Raw genomic sequence first — 20,104 nt, forward strand, 5'->3', positions numbered from 1 at the left:
TTCGCAGCGACGTCAATCTAATTTCCCCGTCATTCTATAGGTTGATTCTTTTCTTTGCGGAATCATCTTAAATCCCGCCTCTCAGTGTTTACGTCCGGGTCGTACAGAACGCACGCTTCTAGGAGCATGATGTGGGATTGACTTACACAGAGAATTTTACATTGATCTACGCAACAGTTTAGAACGTAAGTAAAAATTATTTGTTTTTTCCCTTTAGAGGGTTTTTACTGGCACGTGTTGCGTGTTTAAATGTAAGGAATGTGTTGGTTAAACGTTGCATAATAGTATATGTTGTGTTTCTAATGTGTCCATGCCTGCAGTTTTATGAAGACACGTGCGCAGATGTTAGACAAGACAAGGATTCATGTCTAAAAGGCTCTGTGTTTTATACTGGAATTCATTAGAGCCTTTATATTTAGGTACATTGTGAAGAATGGCGACTATGGAGGAAGATTTTCCCCGTGGTGGGACAGAGAAGAAGACCACCGAGTCCAAAAATGTTAAGGCACATGAAGTGGACAATCTTTTTGAAGTAAGATGATGATGGTAGTGACTCCTGCAGTGATATGAATAAAGATCAATGTGCTGCCTTCACCTCTGATGTGAGAGTAATGTGCATGTATGTGATGTTTTTCAGACACGTGAAACAGTGGTCACGAAGAAGAGAAAGGTCGTGCAACAGGATGGAAAGCAAAAAACTAAGCAACAAAAAGTGGAAAGAGAGGATTTAAAGCTTAATACTGCCGCCACTGTGGAAATTCTTCATTTACGGGTATGTATATGCATATGAGATATTTGTAATTTGCAATATTGAGTTAATATAATCAAAATGAATGAGTTAAAATGGAAACATAGCTACTGTGTGTGTATACATCTCTCTCTCTCTCTCTCTCTCTCTCTCTCTCTCTCTCTCTATATATATATATATATATATATATATATAATATATATATATATATAGTTATATACATACACACACACACAGTAGATATAGCCGGGTTTCCATCCAAAGTTGCAAAATTGGAGTATCGCACAAAACATTTGTGAACAAGCACCGCTTGGGAACGCAGTTGTTTAACAGTACTGGAAGGCAATTATACAGAAATACTTTGATGACAGACTTTGTTCGGGCATTTTCGAATGACCATATAAAAACATTTCAGATGCTGTGGAACAAGATCGGTCCGCTGGTTAGTCAGGATTTGCCGTCCCATAGAGCAAAGTCACGTGAATTTTTTGATGCGCTTGGAGGAATTTATTCGCAAAATGCATTTCCATCTCCCATTATTCGCATTAACACTTTTTTGCACAAGTCAAAAACCACCTCACCTTTTTTTGCGAATTGAGGCATTTTTATTAGAAATTCAGTGTTTCCATCACTCGATTCTGATGCGATACTTCCAAATGCGCATCTAAAGTTACAAATTAAACTTCTGCGCAAAATTGGACAAAAACATATATTTGCGTCAGAATCCCCGTCTTTGCAAGTATAGTCATAAACACAGTGATTTAGGTCAGAGAGAGTAAACAGCTGAAAAAGAAAACGCATATCTAACAGTATATTGGTCCGGACTTCGGTCTTAAAGGGGAAGCTGTCCAATATTCGTCCTGTCTGCCATTCATATTAATCAAACAACAGTGAGAGAAAATCTCTCACTGCTCTTGACTAAATCACTTTTTTAACATTAATAAGAAGAAATTAAAAAATAATAATATATTTATATATATGTATAGAATCTATACATAATACACGTGTTTATTTCTATCTAGATAGACAGATATAATTAACACAGTGAAGACTAATTCATTTACACAATGTACGTAGCATTTCTTATTTATTGTAGTTTTTTTTATCCTTATTTCATCACTGACTGTTTATTTATCCTCAGTGAGCTTGAGGCTTTTTTTCTTGTTTTTTTTTTTGTCATCTCTTTTTAGGCTTGTATTAGTTTGATATTGACATTGGTGACAAGGATTATTCTATGGTATCAAAGATTTTAATATAATTAAAACCTTTTTAAAAGAAAAAATTACTATATTGTGATATATATCGTAACCGGGATATATAATTAGTCATATCCGGATTAAGATTTTGGTCATATCACCCACTCCTAGAAATACGGAGCCCCGCACATCACATACAATTCAATTCAATTAAATTCAAGTTTATTTGTATAGCGCTTTTTACGATACAAATCGTTGCAAAGCAACTTTACAAAAAAAAAAAAAATAATAATAAGTTTCTACAATATTTAGTAGACGCTTATCAGTGATGACTGTCAGTTTATGTGTATACGGCAGAAATTTTTGGAAAAATCAATTAAAGATGTAAACAAACCAGACGATGAACACCGCCTTCGATAATGAACGCGATATTAACAGGAATTATTCAATCAAACTTTGGTGGTTCTGTATGTTGTTTCATTAAAATTTTTTTTATGTCAGTTATTTATATGGCATGCAGGAAAAAAAATAGTAGGAAAATAGTAGGCTGAGAATAGTGTGAATGAATTATGATAGTAGTCTTTATTGTTTGGTTGAATAAAATAAACATGCACACATAATGCAAGAAAAAAATAAATAAATTGTGCACATAATTTACTAATTCGTTCCCTCGATGTACTTAAACATGCACACAATTACTATTTGGTTCCCTCGATTTTTTAGATAGTGGAGGAAGTTTATTGTTTGATTGTGCGCACAATTTATAAATTGAGGGAACAAAATAGTAAATCATGCCCACGATTTAGCCTACTATTTTTTTTTTTTCGTGCATGCCATGTGCGGGGCTCCGAATAGAAATTACGGACTTAAAACCATTTTTATTTTTAGCTGGTGAAAATACTAGTATTCTAATAATTTTGTCCGCCACTGTGTATGTATATATGTATGTATTTATTTATTTTTGAAACAAACACACAAGAGTTGAGTCGTGCCACTGACCTTGTATTTGATCTCTCTGGTCTCTCCGTCTAGAATCTGAAGATTGGCACTCTGATGCTGGGCTGTGTGAAGGAAGTGTCAGACTTTGAGGCAGTAGTTGGTTTTCCCAGCGGTCTTGTTGGTTACCTGCCAATCTGCAACATTTGTGACTCCTATACCAGTATTCTTAAGGACAACCTGGACTCTGAAGACAGCTTAAAGGTACCACAGCTGCATAAGAAATGAAAATGTAAAGCTGTATGTGAATGTTGTAGTTAAAGGATGCATTTTTGTTTGTGTTTGTCTACTCTTCACAGGAAGTTGTTCCACTATCACAACTGCTTACTCCTGGAATGCTGATCAGATGCGTTGTCTCGTCTCTCGACTCCATTAAGGAGGGTCATACTAGTCTTAAAGTGTCAATCAACCCTAAAGGGGTTAACAAGGTGTTGAGTGCAGCTTCCTTGAAACCTGGAATGGTGAGTTTGCAGACTTTCCTTTAGAAATCATTCTAATATTCTTATTTGATGCTCAAGAAACATTTATTATTATTATCAATGCTGAAATGGTGTGCTGCTTAATATTTTTGTGGTTTTTGTTTTTCTTTTATTTGTGTTATTTTTTAAATAGTTATTATAATAATTTGATGGATTTATTTTGTAATATAAATATTTTTTATTGTGTGATTTGATTTATCTTTTTGTTGTAAAAATATAAATTTATTTTTAAAAAAAAACTGAGAGTAACTCAAACTTTTACACTATTGGTAGTATGTATAACCCAGTTGTTGTTGAATCTTTTATGAGTAATTGTCACTTGTGAACTAAGATGAGACTGTCTTAACATTTTAGACACTGAGTGGTTGTGTGGAGAGTGTGGAAGATCACGGCTTCCTGGTCGACATCGGAATCAGTGGCACTAAAGCGTTCCTGCCCAAACAAAGCACATCCTCAAAAAAAGGTAGAAAATCCACCACAAATACAGCAACATAACATGCCATCAGTGTACATGTACTGTTTATTGTAGTTCAATGACAAGATGAATAACTCTCAGCAATAAGTGTTCATGTACTGTTTATTGTAGTTCAATGACAAGATGAATAACTCTCAAATCATACTGGTTAATTTATTTTTTTAGTAGTTTGTATGGCAAGAACTAGCTTTAAGATGTCAAATTATTTGTACTTGCTCACCAGTTTACTGTACAACAATGTAGGTTGGTCCTCATTATATCAAAGGAGGAAATCACATATGTTGTTGTTTGTTGTAAAAGCATTATGGGGTACACTTCCAAATTATATTACTAGTCTTTTATGCTTGCATAGAAAAATTGAACTATTTTCAGATTTTTAGTTTATTAGTACATTTTAATTATTTGATTTTTTTTATTTTTGTATTTGTGTTTGTGATGATTGAACCTTGTTGCTGTTTTAATTAAATTGTTGATTTATGATTGTTTTGTTTTGGTCTTAAATAGTTCTGTGTTGTGTATATGTTTTTTTTTTTCTAAACTATGTGAAAGTTTTTGTATGGTCATTTTGGGCAGGACTCCCTGGAAGAAGAAATTTATTTTAATCTCAGTGGGACCTTCCTGGAAAAATAAAAGATAAATAAAAATTTAAACATTTAGATTTTATTAGATTAATAATAATTAAAGTTATGCAGGTTTGGAATGGTTATAACATTGACGTAATTTAATTTTTGGATGAGCTGTCCTTGTCCTCTGATCAGAATACAAGCGGTATTATAATTGTGAGTTTCCTGTTTATCTCAGATCTGAATGTGGGTCAGTACATGACGGTCCTGATAGAGGAAGTCAAGAACGATGGGCGTGTGGTGCGTCTGTCCCAGGATCCCCAGGCTCTTGGAAAGGCCTGTGCAGAGACTCAGCAAGGATGGACTCTAGACACGCTCCTGCCGGGACTTCTGATCCAGGCACGCATCAAGAGGGTAAGTCAGCTGCACATAGACATAAAATATAATAATGTCGATGTTAAAATACTTCCTCCTATCCCAGTTTAATATGCAGGAACAGCTGTAACAAGTCACTGTAAGCAGTTTGAATTCCATTTTAAGATCATTTCAAGTGTTCTAGATCAATCTTTTTGAGATGTTGACGTTGTCTGCTGATGTTTTGTCATGCTAGGTTACTCCTCATGGGCTTATTGTGACGTATCTTTCATCTTTTACTGGAATGGTTGATTTTCTGCACCTTGATGAGGACAAAGCATCTACCTACAACACAGGAGATGAGGTATGAGTCAAAAGGCCATAGAAATAGTGTTTCAAAAGTGTTCATAAAAAAAAAAATCAGGGTTTGTGTGGGCATTCGCCCTCACACAAATGAAGGACTTAAATCAGACCAGAAAGTCTTAAATTATAAAGTTATGGCATTAAATGCTGCATGCTCTGCAAAAAACTATATCTACTTCAATACTTTTATCTTGCATTCCAATACAAATAAATATCCTTAAGTCAAGATACATTTACTTGAGATGCAAAATGAAGATGCAAAGAAAAACTTTCTGAAAAAGTGAGCTAAATTGAGTTATGGGGATTGCAGACTTTTTTCCCTTTTGAATTAACCTCCTTGGCAGATATTTGTTTATATTTTTTAATCATAAACTCTAAATAATAAAAAAGTGTCACTAATACAACTTTAAAATTTCTTTACATTGTCCTTAAAAGGTCTTTAAAAAGCCTCAAATAAAATAAAACCTGCAGAAACTGTGTAAAATATAAATATTAGATATGAAATGTTATCTTTTTAACATTTAATGTTAATAATAAAAATATTTCTAATTTTTGAATAGTTTTAAGTTGAACCACGGAAGCTGGAAATAAAAGTACTAAAACTAAAGCTGAAATAAACGATAACTATATCCTGAATAGTAATATTTAAAATAAACAAAAACGAATAAAAAGCACAAAATGAAATGACGAAGCATTAACTAAAATGAAAACTGAAAGTGTATAAATAAAAACTTTAAAGTATAATAGTATATAAATAATACCAAAATAACACTGATTTTCAGTCAATAATGAAGTTCTTTCTTCTGGCTCTGTCTCAGGTCCTGGCGCGGGTTCTGTATGTGGAGCCATCCACGCGGCATGTGGGTCTGTCCCTGCGCAGTCATCTCCTGCCACCAGGTGGCGCTGTGCTGGATGACATCTCGAGTGAGCGGGTGAGTGAGGTGGTGCAGGGCTGTAAGATGTCTGCTTTGCACTACCACTCTGGAGCCTTGATGAAGATGCCTGACGGGACCACAGTCTTTGTGCATGTGAGTACATAGCTAGTTTGACACAGATGTACTACACACATGCACGCTATTCTGAGAGTCTAATGGAGTTTTATTTGCATTTAACATGTAGAAAAACCTCACGAAGGAGGCAAGTGAAGAATTCAACCCAAACCGCTTGCTGACCCAGCCTGAACACAGTCTGAGAATCATAGATTACAGTCCTATGGAACGAATGCACATGGGCACACTGCGCAGGTTGGTTGCTAGGCTGCTGTTATGTGGTTGCTAGGGTCTTCTGGGTTCCCAGTTTTTTTTATATATTTTTTTCTTTTTGTTTTATAGGAGCACTGTTAATACAGAGTTGTTCAGATATCAAGATGTCAAAGTGGGACAAATTGTTGAGGTGGGCATAACCGTGCTTGAGCACGAAATACAATGGATTTGCAGGAAATGTCACACAAAAGAATAAATGTGCTTGTGGTCAAATGCTTCCTGTGGGTTTTAGGGAACAGTTATGGATTTGCAGAAACATGGTGCTTACGTGAGGATAACGAACCACATCAAAGGATTGATACCCATAATTCACCTGGCCGATGTTGTCTTAAAGAACCCAGAGAAGATATTCACTAGTGGACTGAAGGTCAAGTGCAGGGTGAGGATCTTAAAGTCATGCACTGTTATTTGGGTCAGTGAAGAATAAGGATGTCCAAGATGATTAAAGTATTGTAAAAATAGTAATAATTAGTCTTGCAGTTTTTGGGGTTACATTTTAAAAATCTTCACATGGCAATGCTACAAGTAAAAAAAAAAAAAAAAAAGAATAAGGTTTTTTTCTTTTTATTTGTTTGTTCATGTTTTTGTTTTGTGAGGTTACTCCAGTTTCCCTTTTTAACTTGTCTTTTTCTTTTATATTGTGTTTCTTTTTAATTATATTTTCACTTAAATGTATATTTTATGGTTTTATTGAAGTTACACATTTATGTTTTTTGAGCATTTTTAAAGTTTTAATGCATTTTTTTTATTTGAAAGAAATAGATAATGGCAAAGTGTTTTATTGTTGAATTTATTTAATTTTTCCCAAATTTTGTAGTCTCTTGGCATTTGACATCTCTCTCTCCCCTTGAACACAGTCTTGTGTTTCACTGACAATGTGTTTGTAACCTTTCTTCTTATTAATTTAACATGGGTTTGTTTAGGTGTTGTCAGTGGACGCTCAGCAGAAGAAGTTGTGCCTGACCAGGAAGAAGGCCCTTGTTGAGTCCACACTCCCTCTCTTCCTGTCCTACGCTGATGCCAAGGTGGGCCGCATCTCCCACGGCTTCATCGTGTGTGTGAAGGACTTTGGCTGCATTGTTCGTTTCTACGAAGATGTGAAGGGTCTGGTTCCTAAGGCGGAACTGTCCACAGAGCATGTGACTAATCCAGAAGCGCTCTTCTTCGCTGGCCAGGTCAGAGAGGAGCAATATTTAAAAACTCTTAAATGCATCTAGTTTAAAACTGTTACAAAATTGGGGTCAGTATGATAAAAAAAAAAAAGAATACTTTTATTCAGCAAGGATGCATTAAATTATAAAAAAGGACATTAAACATTTTACATTGTTAAAGAAGATTTGTTCTTTTGAGCTTTCCGTTCATTAAAGAATAAATAAAAATGTACCTTAGTTCACACAAAAAAATGTTAAGCAGCACAACTGTTTTTAATGATGATGATAATGTTTCTTAAGCATAAAATCAGCATATTAGAATGATTTCTGAAGGACCATGTGAGACTGAAAACTGGAGTAATGATGCAGAAAATTACATTTCAATCATTTATATTTTAAAATGGAAGAGTTAATATTTCACAGTATTACTGTGTGCATTTTTGATCAAATAAAGGCAGCTATGGTTAGCATAAAAGACTTCAAAAACTATTAGAAAAAACTCTAAACTTGAATGATAGTGTATATTAAATTGCTCGTGCACATTGTGTATTTTGTCAAATTTATTCCAGTCACACATTTCTGTCTCTTGAACCTTTGATCTTCAGTTCACACTAATTAACACACTTTTACTTGTTTTCTGCAGGTTGTCAAGGCCAAAGTCTTGGATTGTGATGAAGAAAAAAAGATGCTACGTTTATCCTTCAGGGCCGTTACTGAGGGAGACGTAAAAGAGGCACAGACTGCCAAATTTGACTTTGTGGTTGGAAAGGTAATTTGACTGAAACAAGTTTTTATACTTGCTTTCTTTTCAAAGCATGTGAAAATTAAAAAAAAGATACTTTTTGTAATTTTTTCTTTCATTGCTGTTTCCCATTTAGACGGTTGAAGTAAAAGTGTGCCGCAAAGTCCTGGATGGTCTGGAGGTCTCCATTGTTCCTGAGGAGGTGCCAGCTTTCATACCCACAGTGCACCTCTCTGACCACGTGACCAACTGCCTTCCACTCTGGATGGTGCTGGAGGAGGGCGACACCATCTCTAATTTAATGTGTCTCAGCAAGAAGAAGAAGGGCATTGTATCCTCACACAGCCATTCATGTCTTTGTTTTCAGTAAAAAGAACTATAAAATCTCTGACTGGCAAGGTTTTTTAATGAAATTTTTATAGTGCTTTGTAAAATTTATTTGTTTTATGATTTGTTTTATAGTGTTTGTCATTTTTATTGTGTGTATGTAGTAAACACTCAGTTTTTTAATTAAAGCCAATTAAAGTTCATCATTGATTCAGTGATGTCATCGCCCTGCGCTGCGTTTCCCAAAAGCATCGTTGAAACCAATGGAGCTACGATCAACTTTTGGAAACGCAGCCCAGCTCAGTTTAAATAGTATCTGTGCAATCAAGTCGACGAACTTGCACATCGTTCTGTTCTTCTTAACCTAGTTCTGTTCAGACTCTCACTAAGAAACCCCTGCTGAAGGCTTGTCTGGAGGACGACAGCATTCCCAAAAACTTCTCTGAGCTCCAGGTGGGGATGCAGATGGTCGGCTGGGTGAAAAACATCATGCCTTATGGAGTCTTCGTCGATTTCCCGTATGAACTCTTCGGCCTCGCTCCTAAAGCTGTACGTCTTCGTTTTGGTCGTTTGGATGGGATTTAGTGTGAAATTGTACATTTTTTGTGTGGATTTGATGTTGTGTTTGTGTCTCGTCGTAGGCCATGGGCGATCAGTTCATCACAGACACCTCAACCGTCTTTGACATCGGCCAGACGGTTGTTGCCAAAGTCACCAATTTGGATGAAGAGAAGAACAGGTTTCTGGTCAGTCTGAGGGTGTCAGAATTGAGTCTCTCAGGGGAAGGGTCCCAAGCCAGACTGATCCAGGGTCTGAAGGAAAGGAAGGCCATCTTTGAGATGATGACTTGCAGAGGTATGAGCGTAGGCTCTGATGAATGTCAAATGATAAGGTGTTTAACTTCTGTTTTCTGCTGTATTCTAGTGTCTTTAATCTAGATATCCAAATCTCTGTTGTCTCCAGGCGAGTCTGACGTCCTGCAGCAGCTCTCTGCTGTATCTCTCGGAAATAAACTGAAGGTGACGGTGGGAGATAACCGAGAGGATGGCTCGGTCGCACTGACCTCAGATCAGCTCAGTGAAGCCACTGTATTGGTCTCTAAGTACCACACAGAAGGTGAGGACTGCCTTCCTCTTACAAAAATTAATTTTAAACTGTTATAACAAAAGAACAATTTGTTTGTAGTTATACTAATGTCAACTCTTAGTCATAAGTAGACAATGCAGTAACCGTTCTCAAGCCCTTTTGAGTTGAATTTCACAGTTTAGAGACTTGATTGGTCAAGAACAGCTTCAGTTTGGTTTGTTTGTTCTTTTGTTGTTTTTATTCCTCTTTTTTTATTTTAAATATAAATATTACATTTTTTTTTGTTATTTTTATTTTTTTTAATTTTATTTTATTTTTAGTTTCATTAATTTTAGTTTATTTCAACTAATTTAATTTGACATTTCCAATTTTTTTTTTTTTTTTTGTGTGCAAGTTTTTAACCTAATATTTGTTTTCCAGTTTTTCGATTGCTGAAAAATAGACCTGTCATGATTACGTGATACTTTTTGTAGTTTTCACTTAGAAATATATAGTAAAAATAGTCTAATATTATTGTCTTTATTGCTGTGAAAATGTGTTTATTGTTTATTTATATATTGTTTTGGTCTTACTTTAAACTTGGTTCACTTTACATTCACACACCAATGAAACCTATAATCTAATCTAATCTAATATAATATAATATAATATAATAAACAATATAATTTCCCTTATTTAAAAAAAGGCAAAATGTGATCGAAATTTAAACTGCACAATTTCTCAAATAACCCAATCAAACAATTATACAGTCACGATATACTTGCGTAAAATTTTAATCATTTTACTTTTAGTTTGCAATAACAATGTTGTAGCTGAATGTCTTGGATCATTTGATTCCAAAAAGAACCATTTCCTGTTGAAATGATACTCACATTGGACTGTCTACATCTAGTGGAAAGCATGTGAAACCGGCAACTTTACAATATCAGTGGTTGTGTGTGACTTTGGTGATCTAGACGTGGACGGATAACATGCTAGTTCTCATCTAACTAGATTTGTGTCAATGTTTCAGGTGTGAATGTGAGTCCAGGCTGCAAACTCACTGCAGTGGTCCTCCATGTCGACCTTTCGAAGTCTGAGGTCCATGTGTCGCTGCTTCCAAAGCTGACCGCGGCGACGAGGAAAAAGGTAAGTCCAACTCAAAGCCCTGAAAATCCACACCATCTGATTTATTCAGGCCTGTTAAACTTCATTCTTTTTGTTTGTCTTCAGTTGGAAAAGGACTCCAAACTCACTGCCACGATCCAGTACACAGACAAAGACTTTGCTGTCGTCTCATTGGGTGACTCTGGTCACCTGACCATCATTCCCACTCGCACTCACATAAATGACATATTAAATTCAAAGAAATTTCACGTTGGTTCCTGTCTGAATGTGACTGTGGAGGAGCCCAGCAGCGAGGAGTTGGGAGGACTTCCTCTTGTCGAGTGTCAGAAACAGAACGCCACGAGAGAAACGCAGAAACAGGAGCAGAGCAAATCTAAGAGCACAGGTCTTGGGGAAGTGATGACAGTGACGGTAAAGAAGGTGAAGCCCATGGATGTGGTGGTGATACTGCCATCAGGGACCACAGGAAGTATCCATGTATCTCAGATCGAGGAGAAACCAGCGGTTGGCAGCTTCCCAACATCATCCCTGAAGGTCGGGAGCAAGGTCGAAGCCAGAGTGATTGGAGCGCTAACAGTTCATGGTCACAAGTAAATATAGCCGTGTTAAGTTGTCTGTCACAGAATCTACTTGGTCTCAGTGAATTTTAAATGGGACTATTTATAAACCCCACATACAAGGCTTTCAAATAATACTCAGCCAGAGGCAAAAAGAAAAATTTAATATATACTGTATAATGTATTTATGTTATTTTTTATTTTGGGGTTTTTATTTTTATTTTATTTAAAGCAACATTATTTTTTAAAGTCCTTTTTATATTTCCTTTTATTATTTTACTTTTTATTTATTAAAATGCTGTATTTCATTATAAAATGTATTTTATGTTTTACTTTATTTAAATGTTTTTATTTAAATTTGTATTTGTATTATTTTATACATTTTTATTAAATTTGTATTTATTGTTTTTTTTTTTTTGTATTTCATTAATTTAAATGCATTGTTTTTTAGTTTAGTTTTTTATTTTTTTTTTTTTTTTGTTTTTTGTGGGAGTGTGGTTTTTTTTTTAATTTTTTATTTTTTTTTTTTGTTTTTTATTTTTTTTTAGTGTGGATTTGTATTTAATATAAATATAATATTTTGTATTATTTCACTTTTTCTTTTTTTGCTCAGTTACCGACTCATATTTTGGTTTTGTGGCTCAGTGTGAAGAATATGCTCGAATGAATACTTTTCATTGGTGTTGTGGTGATAATGTCAGCTTTTATGGACCCTTGGCATTGTTTTATTTAATATTTAGCGAGCTTGAAATTTTTAATTTCTTTATTCTCATAAAATATTCTCTTTCAACAGGTTCCTGCCAATCTCTCATCCCGACTTTAAGGTTTCCCTTCCTGAACTCACTCTTCTGCCCAGGTATGCATTTCTACAGCTCTCCATACATTAATTTTACATTAATGTGAGCAAGCAGCATATGGGAACAGCTGCACCAAACATTTGTCTGGGTGTGTGTTTTCTGTTCATTGTTTTGTGGCACACACTTCACTCTTTTTCAGCAAACTGAATGATGCTGACAAGAAGGCGATTGACAAATTGAGCTACAAACCTGGAGATGAAGTCATATGCTTTGCATCAAAGGTAGCTTTTTACAGTTTAAGAAAGGGAAATGTAATATTAAACTGCATGAGCTGCTGAAGTATTTTTTGTCTTCTCCTCAGTTCGACAAAGAATCACAATGCTTAGAAGTCCATGTGAAGCCCAACGTCATGGGAACGGTTGAACTGTTAGCCATGATTAACAAACCTAGCGTAAGTCTCTGTACAACTTTGCTTTCCTTGTTCGTAGGGGTGGGCGATATACCGGTACACACGATTAGCCGGAAGAAATTTATCAAGAATCGTCTCAATCACGGTTAAACACTGACGTGACGTTGCTGTGCTAGGTGGTCACTAAAACTTATCATCATCAAAAGCAAACAATGATGTTATGTATCACGGTTAAACACTGACGTGACGTTGCTGTGCTAGGTGGTCACTAAAGTCTAATATTTCCTGCTGTCTGTTATTCATGTTTATCAACCAACAAAAGCAAGAAAATCTCTCACTGCTCTTGACTGAATCACTTTTGTAACTTTAATAAGAAGAAATATATATTTAACTTACACAGTGAAGATATCCACGTGTGTTTATAGAGTTTATTACTTAGTACAATGTATGTATTGTTTCTTATTTGTTCTACTGTAGTGGTTTTTATACAATTGCATTGTAATGAGTTTTCTTATTCTTATTTAATCGCTGTCTGTTATATTTGTCTTCAGTGAGCTTGAAGTTTGTTTGTTTTTTATTTAGGCTAGTATTGGCTTTTTGTGATATTGACATTGGTGGCAATTATGAAATTTCTATGGTATGAAGTCTGTTGATATTATGATGATCTTATTTAAATGTTGAATTGTTGTATTTTTTTGATATATTGTGGAACTTATTTAAAGCAAAGTCACTAATTTTTGTCTCCCTACTTGTTTATTAAATGCAGTATTTGAAAAGTAATGTTACTTACTTGAAAGAGTTAATTTATTGGTGACTTAAATGTTAAGTCATGCACTTTTTAAAAGCATGTTTTGTTAATTTCAGAATAATCAAGCTATAATGTTTTTGCATTGTTTTTCCCACAGCAAGCTAATCACCCACAGACGCTTTTTAAACTGGGACAGACTATTTCTGCAAAGGTTGTTGGTCTTGGTACCAGCAAACCTTTTCGTCTTTCGCTTTCACTCACAGGTAATACTTATAGTTTTATCTGCAATCATAACTGTTTTGAAGCACAGCACTATCAGTACTGTCAGAGGAGTTTTGATGTGGCAACATTTCCTAGTTCATATTTTGTCCTCATTATCATTATACCAAACGCTGAGTCACACAGCTCCTGATGTCGCGCTTCTGCCATCATGACGCATGTGGCGGTCGTCCCTCGAGTCTCTTTAGCATTTCCTGTGTGTGCCGTTGCTGTAGGGATGTACAAGCTGGAGCAAGGGGTGATCACCATGGCGAAGGTTCGGAAAATTGTGCCTCACATGGGACTATTTCTCCAACTCCCATTTGGGAATTCGGGTTTGGCTTCGGTAACGGATCTCTCTGATGAATTCACAGACAACCCGCTAGAGTCCTACAAGCTGGGCCAACTAGTCCGGTGAGTCATGACCTAGTTGGAATTGTTTATGACGAATGTCTGGAAGGATTTTTCCTGCATAGAAGCATTAAAACGCTTAAAATGTGAAGTTTGTTTATGTGTGTGCATGTCTTTTATCCAGGTGCTGCGTTATTGGGGAGGAAAATGAAAACTTCAACATATCATTACGTCCCTCCAGGTACATAACCAAGCATCATTTCAAAATTAGATTGAATTGGGTTGTAGATCGCCATCACTTTTCTTCTTTAAAACATTCCATTAAATAAATGAATGTATTTATTATTATTATTATATATTTATTTTATTTTATTTAAATGTTTACCCGTTATACCATGTATATTTGTCATATTTCACCTGTTGAATGTATTTTTTATTTTATTTATTATTGAAGTTTTTATATAATAAACAAATACAACTACATTTAACAAAATAAATATTACTTGACAATAATGTGATAATGACAATAATAACGTAAAAAATCTCATTGTAACTACTTTTCAAAATGTTACCTTATTTTATTTTATATTATATATTATTATTTTTTACTTTTTTCTTCTTTCATGAGACATTGAAACTAGGCTTTTGACAATAAATTGGGCCATTTAGTTTTTTTTTTTTTTTTTAATTTAGTTTTTTTTTTTTTTTTACAAAAATATGAGGCAAAACATGATTTTTAAACTATTTACTATTTTGAATGTTCTAAAAAAAATCTTTTTGAAATGAACACTGCTGTGGTTTGTGCTCTTTCAACGCAGCAGTGTGATGCGTTGCCTGAAGTAATAAATTGGAGGTCTGTGTAGGTGTTTGATACCATATCATCTGTTGCTTTCTTTTCAGAATATTGATGTGGGTAATTATGCAGATGATGACAATAATTTATTTATTTTTTTCTTGTATATTTTGGCAACTGTCTGAAAAGTCATTTGTAACTTAGTTCATAAAACAGGCCTGTTCTCATGTGGACATCTGGCAGGCCGTTTCCATTTGTAGTCATCTTGAAAGCATTACAAATAAATCGTAAGAGTTCAGTTTTGCTTTGTGTTAGATTTGAGTATGATGATGATTTAAAATTTAGCTTTGTCTCATTGTATTGTTCCTTTTTATAATTTGATTTTATTATTATTTTAGTTTTTTATTCAGTTTTCAATTTTTGCAAGTAATTTACATTTTCCATTGTATTCATTTTAAACTCAAATTTATCCCCTTTCTGCAGATTGTATAAGGACCACAATAAGAATCTTACAGATCCAGACATTCAGTCAATTTCCGATATAAAAGAGGGCCAGATTATCAGGGGATATTTGATGTCTGTTACCGATCTAGGCATATTTGTGAGGTAAAGTGTTGATTTTGCTGCACGTTTTTAAAGAAACCCTTTTAGCCTCATGAGTTGAATTAAAATGATTTTTCTTGTATGAAGGTTATCAAGGACCATCTCAGGCAGAGTTCTTTTCCAGAATGCTACAAAATACTTTGTGAACAACCAAAAAACGTTTTCCGAACACATTTCCTCGAATGCATTGCTGACAGCCAAGGTCCTCAGGTAATGCGTGTCTACATGTGTAAAATGACCAGCTATTAATAATAAATTTAAATGTATCTATTTGTAGTGCTATACGACTAAAGACAGTTGCTTTTAAATCAGTGTGAACTCCAAGAACGAGCATGTGAGCCTGTCACTGCTGTCAAAGGACACTGGCAAACCAGATCTGCTCCCAGAATCCCTTGAGCTTCCATTGCGTTTGACAAAAGAGGAGATGCAAGAACGTGACAAGAAAGCCACCAAGAGGAAGCGGGTTAATTCTGAGAGCCAGGTAAGTGTGTGTGTTTTTGTGTTTAACTGATAGTTTAATAGAGGATGGATTTGACCTTGTGTTTAATCCTTCTAGCAACAAGACGATGAGAAAAATGGACAGACGATTAAAAAGAAAAAAGAAGGCCCAGTAAAGGGCAAATCCAAAGAAAAGAAGAAAACAATAAAAGAGAGAACTAAAACTGAGGATAATGACAGTGGTGTAGAAGTGTTCTTCAGAGAGGAGGAAGTAACGCCGTTGCGTAAAAATCAAGTCCAAGTAAAGGTGACGCATCTTCTCCTTTCAGATCAATTCTGTTGATTTTATATTTTGATATGGGTGTACAGCTGTGTAACAGTTGTCGGCTGATTGTTTAGGGTAAGCCAGAGGCAAAGGAACCAGAACGGCTGAAGGTGGCTTTTGGCTTCCCATGGGAATCCACACTGTGCTCTTTAACACCTTTTGCCGCAGTAGACGACACCCATGATTCCAGTGAGGATGAGCAGGAAGTCAAGAGCAAGGTGAGCTCACACACAAGTTGCTCCCATGTAGACTGTTGAGTATCTATTTATTTAATTTTCTAATAACAATGGAAGGTGCACATACTGAAACAATTTGGTGTAGAATTTATAGGATCTTGAAAATTGTTTTATCAAATTTAAGGTAATAAAAATCGTAAATGTCTTATAGTTTATAGGAATAGTTTACTCAAAAATAAACGTTTGCTGAAAATTGACTTGCCTAAAGATCATGCAAAATATGGATGGGTTTGCTTCATCACAATAGATGTGGAGAAATTTAACATTACATCATTTACTCACCAATGGATCCTCTGCAGTGAATGGGTGCCATCAGAATAAGAGCCCAAACAGCTGATAAAAACATCACAATAATCCACAAGAAATCCACACAACTTGGTATGGATAGATGACACGTATTTTGGCCGGAAGTGATGGTTTGTTTCTTACAAACGCCACAGGTTTTTGCTGCATAAGAGTTTAGATTTTTGGTTTGTGGTTTTGTTTTTTGTTTGTTGATTGTTGTTTTTTTTTTTTTTTTTATCAGTTTTGATGTTTGACGTTCACTGAAGAGAATCCATTGGTAAGCAAGTGATGTAATGCTACATTTCTGATTTCATTTTGGAACAGGAAAAATATTCTCAATACTGCTTGTGTGATAATTAAAGTGATTATTAAACTTTAAAAAAACCCTATAGTTCAGTTAAATGTGAAGTAAAACAATTTTAATTTGCGAGTCTAAAATACCATTTTCTAATAAAACATACTCAGAAAAATCCTCGTTTTGTTTGCTGTCACTTTTTACAAATCATAGTCTGCACACACACAGTAAATGGCTCCTCTTTCTCGCCAGCCGATGAAAAAGTCCCGTAAAGAGTTGAAGCAGGAGCAGCAGAACGCGGAGCAGCAGCTCAGCAAGCTGGAGGCGGAGCTCATGGACACGTCTGTGCGTCCGGACAGCACAGTGGCGTTTGAGCGTCTGCTCCTGTCGTCTCCAGACAGCTCCCTCCTCTGGCTGCAGTACATGGCTTTCCATCTGCAGGCCACGCAGATCGAGCAGGCGCGTGCGGTCGGCGAGAGAGCCCTCAAAACCATCTCCTTCAGGTGAAAATACTGATGGTTGCGATTAAGTCAAGTACAGCTTGCATGCAGCTACAGGAAACATGTTTGAAAACAGTCATTATTTTTTACAATTCCACTTTGACATTACTTGCAAATAAATGACAGGCCTTTGATCAAAGGGTTATTGGTATGTTGGTTTTCCCTGTTCTTGCATAATTTTTTTTTTTTTTTTTAATAGCATCTGAATGAAATCTCAGTTTTGTCACAAGAGTTAACCGGTTTGTTTGTGTGTTTAGAGAGGAGCAGGAGAAGCTGAATGTGTGGGTGGCCATACTAAATCTGGAGAACATGTACGGGACACAAGAAAGCTTGCAGAAAGTCTTTGAACGGGCCATCCAGTACTGTGAACCTCTTCCTGTGTATCAGCAGCTAGCAGACATTTACGCCAAGTCGGACAAGATCAAAGTAAGCATTATGTCCAGTCATGTGATCTGTGTGGTTGTTAGAAGGGATGCAGTGACATATATTTTGGCTTAAGAGTGGGCGGTCTGACCAAATTTGTTTAGAGTCATTAAGTTTCATTTTTATTCAGCAAGGCATTAATTTGACCAAAAGTGACAGTAAAACATTTATATTGTTACAAAACTTTTGTATTTTTGATAAGTGACAGTAAATTATTTTTATTTTTAATTTATGTTTTTTAGTATTTATTGTTGTTTAGTATTAATTTTTATTTATGCTAGATATATATATATGCTAGATTGATAGTTTTATTATATTTGTCATTTATACACATATATATATATAATACACAATGAATATGGATATAGATAATATAATATATTTATATATATATATAATATAGATATATATATATATTATTTTATGCATATTACGGTAAGCAATAATATCATATTTTTTGTTGTTGTAGAATGTTTTATTTGAATTTAAATTAAATAAAACCATGCTATTTACTACTAATATTGATCGATAGTTGTTGATAGCAAGTTGTTTAGTGGATGAGAACAAATGTTGTCAAAATTTGAAACCCTGTATTACATTTTGTATTTTGTGTGTGTGTGTGTGTGTGTGTTTAGGAGGCTGAGAGTCTTTATAAAAGCATGGTGAAACGCTTCAAACAGGAGAAAGCTGTATATCTGAGTTATGGCAACTTCCTGCTACGACAGCATCAGAGTGACGCTGCAAATGCCCTTCTGCAGAGGGCGCTGCAAAGCCTGTCCAATAAAGAACGTGAGTGCCAGCCACACTTCAGACATGCACACCTAATTCCCACATTTATGCATGCGTTGAGTCTCACTAGGAATAGATTCATTCATAATTAGGAATCTGAAAGGCAGTTTGGATGATATTCAGGCCCTGCAGGTTTCCTGTTTACAGCTCATGCATTGTTTCCTTTCCAGATGTGGACCTGATTGTCAAATTTGCCCGGTTGGAGTTTCAGTACGGGAACGCTGAGAGAGCCAATGTTTAACAAGGTCCTGAGTACCTACCCCAAACGCACAGACCTGTGGTCCGTGTTTATAGACTTGATGGTGAAGCACGGCTCTCAGAAGGAAGTGAGGTAAACACAGCTGCAGGGTGATACTAGTCAGAGAGAAAATGAGAACTTTTTACTTCATACAGTCCAAATTATGAATTCTTAAAAGGATAGTTCAGCCTAAAATTTTAAATGTTGTCGTTTGCTCACCCTCACGTCGTTCCAAACCTGTATGGGTTTCTTTCTACTGTTTAGCACAAAAGAAGATACTTTAAGACTGTTAGTAAACATTTGATTCCATAGCATGGAAAAAAAATACTGTAGAAGTCAATGGCAACCGGTAACTGTTTGGTTACCAACATTCTTCAAAATTATGGGTTTTTGTGCTCAGAAGAAAAAAAACATCATACAGGTTTGGAACGACTTGAGGGTGAGTAGATGATGACCAGAATTCAACATTTTGGCTGAACTAGAAGTCAATGGCAACCGGTAACTGTTTGGTTACCAACATTCTTCAAAATGTTGGTCATGAGCCCTTTAAGAATGGACCTTTTTGATTAGCCCCTTATATATAATAAAGATTATATTATATTATATTATATGTAGAGTGGAATAGACTCTTGAAATTCTAATCTTAATTCAGATTTCTTGTTTTCGCACAATGCATAATCAAAAATATTTTTCCATTTCCTCCAGAGAGCTTTTTGATCGTGTGATTCACCTGAGTGTGTCGGTGAAGAAGATCAAGTTCTTCTTTAAGCTTCTGGAGTACGAGAAGAAGAACGGCACACCTGAGACCATCCAGGCGGTCAAACAGAAAGCCCTAGGATATGTGGAGTCGAAAGGAGCAGAAACTGCCAGCTAGAGCCATCTGTTTTACCTTACGATTAATAGGATATTTGAGGACAAAGAATCTTTTTTGCCACCCACCCATCTTTAATCCTCCTGCTTTTTTTTTTTTTATCTTATCTTTAATCCTCCTGCTTTTTTTTTTTTTATCACTTGTGCACCTATTTACATATTGCTGGAGGTGCATTTGCATGTGTTTGCTGAACTGTCATATCATTGAATGTCTATAAATGACCACATTTTTCTGTTTGATAAGTGATTATTATGGGTTAAAATATTGCTATGAAGTTTTGCAATAAATGTTTTGTTGTATGTATTCTGCTATCAAAAGCTCCAGATGCAGCATTTCTTT

General features: G+C 35.3%; 1 protein-coding gene across 1 annotated transcript; it reads left to right on the forward strand.

The window, feature by feature from the left end:
* Positions 1-27: 27 nt before the first annotated feature.
* Positions 28-19,840, forward strand: pdcd11 (programmed cell death 11). Its single transcript, XM_042761587.1, is given in 37 exon segments — positions 28-185; positions 420-532; positions 638-772; positions 2,977-3,144; positions 3,240-3,401; positions 3,774-3,882; positions 4,696-4,871; positions 5,068-5,175; positions 5,993-6,202; positions 6,294-6,418; positions 6,506-6,566; positions 6,669-6,815; positions 7,360-7,611; positions 8,231-8,356; positions 8,466-8,660; positions 9,035-9,205; positions 9,298-9,511; positions 9,620-9,772; positions 10,755-10,870; positions 10,955-11,439; positions 12,200-12,262; positions 12,403-12,484; positions 12,565-12,654; positions 13,518-13,623; positions 13,855-14,032; positions 14,154-14,210; positions 15,246-15,368; positions 15,453-15,575; positions 15,678-15,846; positions 15,922-16,110; positions 16,203-16,346; positions 17,197-17,447; positions 17,702-17,870; positions 18,503-18,656; positions 18,827-18,887; positions 18,889-18,987; positions 19,600-19,840. Coding segments are annotated over 36 exon segments (5,439 nt in total). The 5' UTR covers positions 28-185; positions 420-433; the 3' UTR covers positions 19,769-19,840.
* The last annotated feature ends 264 nt before the right edge of the window (positions 19,841-20,104 follow it).

Source organism: Cyprinus carpio, chromosome A1 (assembly GCF_018340385.1).
Source record: "Cyprinus carpio isolate SPL01 chromosome A1, ASM1834038v1, whole genome shotgun sequence".
In the NCBI taxonomy this organism is placed as follows: Eukaryota; Metazoa; Chordata; class Actinopteri; order Cypriniformes; family Cyprinidae; genus Cyprinus; species Cyprinus carpio.